At 58.2% G+C, this 3,076-nt stretch overlaps 1 protein-coding gene across 1 annotated transcript in view; it reads left to right on the forward strand.

Moving 5' to 3' along the window:
- VIL1 (villin 1) overlaps nt 1-1,532 on the forward strand; it is a 28,143-nt gene extending 26,611 nt beyond the window's left edge. The window contains exons 16-17 of the mRNA XM_019522820.1: nt 124-273; nt 1,298-1,532. Of these exons, the coding sequence (XP_019378365.1) occupies nt 124-273; nt 1,298-1,411 (264 nt within the window). The 3' untranslated portion in view covers nt 1,412-1,532. The remainder of the gene's footprint in view (nt 1-123; nt 274-1,297) is intronic.
- The last annotated feature ends 1,544 nt before the right edge of the window (nt 1,533-3,076 follow it).

Below are 3,076 nucleotides of genomic sequence, written 5' to 3' on the forward strand. Positions count from 1 at the left end.
GATCTGCCCGTGCCTGGATGGGACCAGCCGTGCCCCTTGAGCGTGCTGGGGGGGTGGTCTGGGGAAGCCAAGCTGCAGCCCCATGTGACCCCCCCCTCCCCCTGCCTCTTCGCTGTCTCCTAGGGGCTCACGGGAAAGCAGGAGGTTTTTACGACCTCGACCACGACCACAAACACACTGAGCTCAAGGACCCTGCAGACCTTCCCCCTGGAGGAGCTGCTGAACAAGGCCGCAGAGGAACTGCCCCAGGGAGTGGACCCCAGCAGGAAGGAGGTGAGAGGGGGGCTCAGGGGCCATGCCCACACGTGTGTGTGTGTGTGTGTGTGCACGCATGCACGCGAACGTGTAGGAGGTGGTGAGGGGCCCACTGTGTGCAGGAGGCGGGGAGAGGGATGAATGCACATATGTGGGCAATGCACTTAGGAGGTGAAGGGAGAGGGGGAACATGCACATGTGTGTATGGGGGGCGCATACGTGTGTGTGTGTGTGTGAGGAAAGAGAGGAGAGGGTCTTGGTGTGCCTGCAGGAGGTGGATGTGTCCACAGGTGTATGTGGTAGGTAATGAGGGAGGCACAGTAGGTGTGTGCATATGCTGTGTGTGCACACATGGGTGAGAGAGACTTAGGGGTGTGTTTGTAGAAGATGGTGAGGGATTGTGTGTGTTGGGGGAGGTGGTGAGAGGAGCTTGGTGTGTGGGTACACATGTGTGTGTAAAAGGTGAGAGGCCCTGTGTGTGGGGGAGGGAGGGTGAAGAGAGGAGCTCATGACATGTACACATGTGCATGCACATGTGTGTGCATGTGTGTAAAAGGTGAGAGGGGCTTGGTATATATGTGTGTGTAGAAGAGGGTGAGTGACTTGGTGTGTGTGTGCACACGTGTGTAGAAGGTGGTGAGGGGTTGTGTATGTGTTTGTGTGTGGGGAAAGTGGTGAGAGGCGCTCAATGTGCACGTACATACATATACACGTGTGTGTGTGTGTGTAGGTGGTGATGAGATGGGCTCAGTATACATATATACGTGTGTGGAAAATGAGTGGAGCTTGCTGTGCATACACGTGTGGGGGGGTGGTGAGAAGGGCTTGGTGTGCATATACACACAAGCATCTGCATAGAAGTGGGTGAGGGGCTTGGTGTGCGTGCAGAAGGAGGTGAGAGGGGGCTTGGTGTGTGTGCGCACACATGCACAGCATGTGCATCGGACCCCGCCTCTCACCTCCATCCCCTGGTATGAGCTCTGCAGCCTCCCGGCTCACACAGCACCCCCAGCACCCACCCTTAACTCTGCTGTGCCTGCAGGAGCACCTGAGTGACCGGGACTTCCAGGACGTGTTCGGGATGTCCTGGGGTGCCTTCGCCGCACTGCCGCTCTGGAAGAGGCAGAAGCTCAAGAAGGAGAAGGGGCTCTTCTGAGGCGGTGCCAGCCCCTGAGTGCTTGGGGACACCGGCATGGGGGGCTCTGTCCCATGCTCCGCCGTGGCCCTCAAGGCGGCCGCCACCTCGCCCAGATGCTACCCAATAAATCCAGTGCACAGAGCAGGGCCTCAGCCTCCTCGCTCCCGGTGATCTTAGCTGCTGCCCCCGGTCCCCATGATCTCAGCCATGTTCCTCCCCCGTCCTGGTGATCTCCACGGGTCGCCCTAGTCCTGGCAATCTCAGCCGTGTCCCACACCCAAGACTTCAGGGGAGGTTTTGGCTTGCCCAGACTGCATTTGCATAGGACCCGCGTCTGGTGGGGGATCCTGGCTCAGGCAGAGGTGGGAGGGGGGAAGGGGGAGGTCTGGGTTGGGTAGGACGTCTGTGGCTGCTATGGCCTCTGTCCTGGGGGGGCTTGCGGTGGCACAGTTCAAAGCACAGGGAAGGTGGGAGTGTGAATCCTCACCCCAGCTCCGTTCCCAAGGGGCTGCAGGACCTGCAGTGTCCACGTTTGCTTGTGTGGGTGCTCACATGTCCCTGTCATGCGTGTGCCCATGAGTGGTCATGTACACGTCCATGCATGTCTGTGCATGTCCACGCCTATACATGTCCATATCTGTGTGTCTGCACGCGTGGGCCTGTGTGTATTCTTGTCTGTGCTTGTCCATGTTCAGGCATGTCCACATCTGTGTGCATCCATACATGCTCATTTCTGTGCGTGTCTGTGTCCACGCATATAAATGTATTTGTGTAGGTGTCCATGCATGGGCACATTTCTGTGTATGGATCCATGCACGTCCAAGTGTGTCCATGCCTGTGCGTGTCCATGTCTACACGTGTGCGTGTCCATGCTGGTCTCGCCACATCTGCAAAACTATGCTGAGCGCCCTAGAAGCAATCGCAGTGCTGCAGCAAGGTGTGGCGCGGGATAGGCCCAGGCCTGGCGAGGTGCCGCGGGTTCCCGGCTGCCTGTGCCAAAGGTCAGGGCCCTATATGGCAGCTGCACTTGCTGTTATCAGCAGAGGCCTCATAAAAGCCCCATAGAAATATTTGCAGGGTTGAAGGTGCCAGGCTGGGGGAGGAATGGGGGGTGGGGGGAGTTGAAGTGCAGCTGGTGCTTCCTCACTGCCCTTGACCCCATTGTCTGAGAGCCTGGGGGGGGGTGGGACCTGGGGCAGGCTGCACGCTTGACCAGCACATACAAGAGGCCTGTCCCTGCCCAGAGCAGCGTGTAGCTCAAGCCCTGCCAGCGGCTGCAAGAGGCTGAGCTGTCCCCTGGTGCCCACGTGGGAACGGGTACCATGCCCCATGAGCACCGAACTAGCCCAGAGGGAAGGAAGGAGGCACCATGGCAGCTGGTGCGGATGGTTTCTTTCCCCAGTTGCACCACGTCAGTAAACAGCAGCTGGCAATCCCTGTGCTGACACCCCATGGGTTTATGAGACCCTGTGATGCTTTTATTTTGTGTGTTCACAATTCCCTTCTTCATCCTTCACCTGCTCTTTGCCTTTTTGCTGGCTGCTGAGCAGAGCTGATACATTTAGTGATGTGTCCACTATGACTCCCTCAGCTCTTGGCTACGGCCAATGTAGAGTCCATGAGGAAGGGACCAGCTTTTCCATCCTAATGCCGAAACATCGGGGGCGGGGGGGGGGGGGGTTG

The sequence above is a fragment of the Gavialis gangeticus genome, unplaced genomic scaffold (assembly GCF_001723915.1).
Source record: "Gavialis gangeticus isolate Ggan-Ray unplaced genomic scaffold, GavGan_comp1, whole genome shotgun sequence".
NCBI lineage: Eukaryota > Metazoa > Chordata > Crocodylia > Gavialidae > Gavialis > Gavialis gangeticus.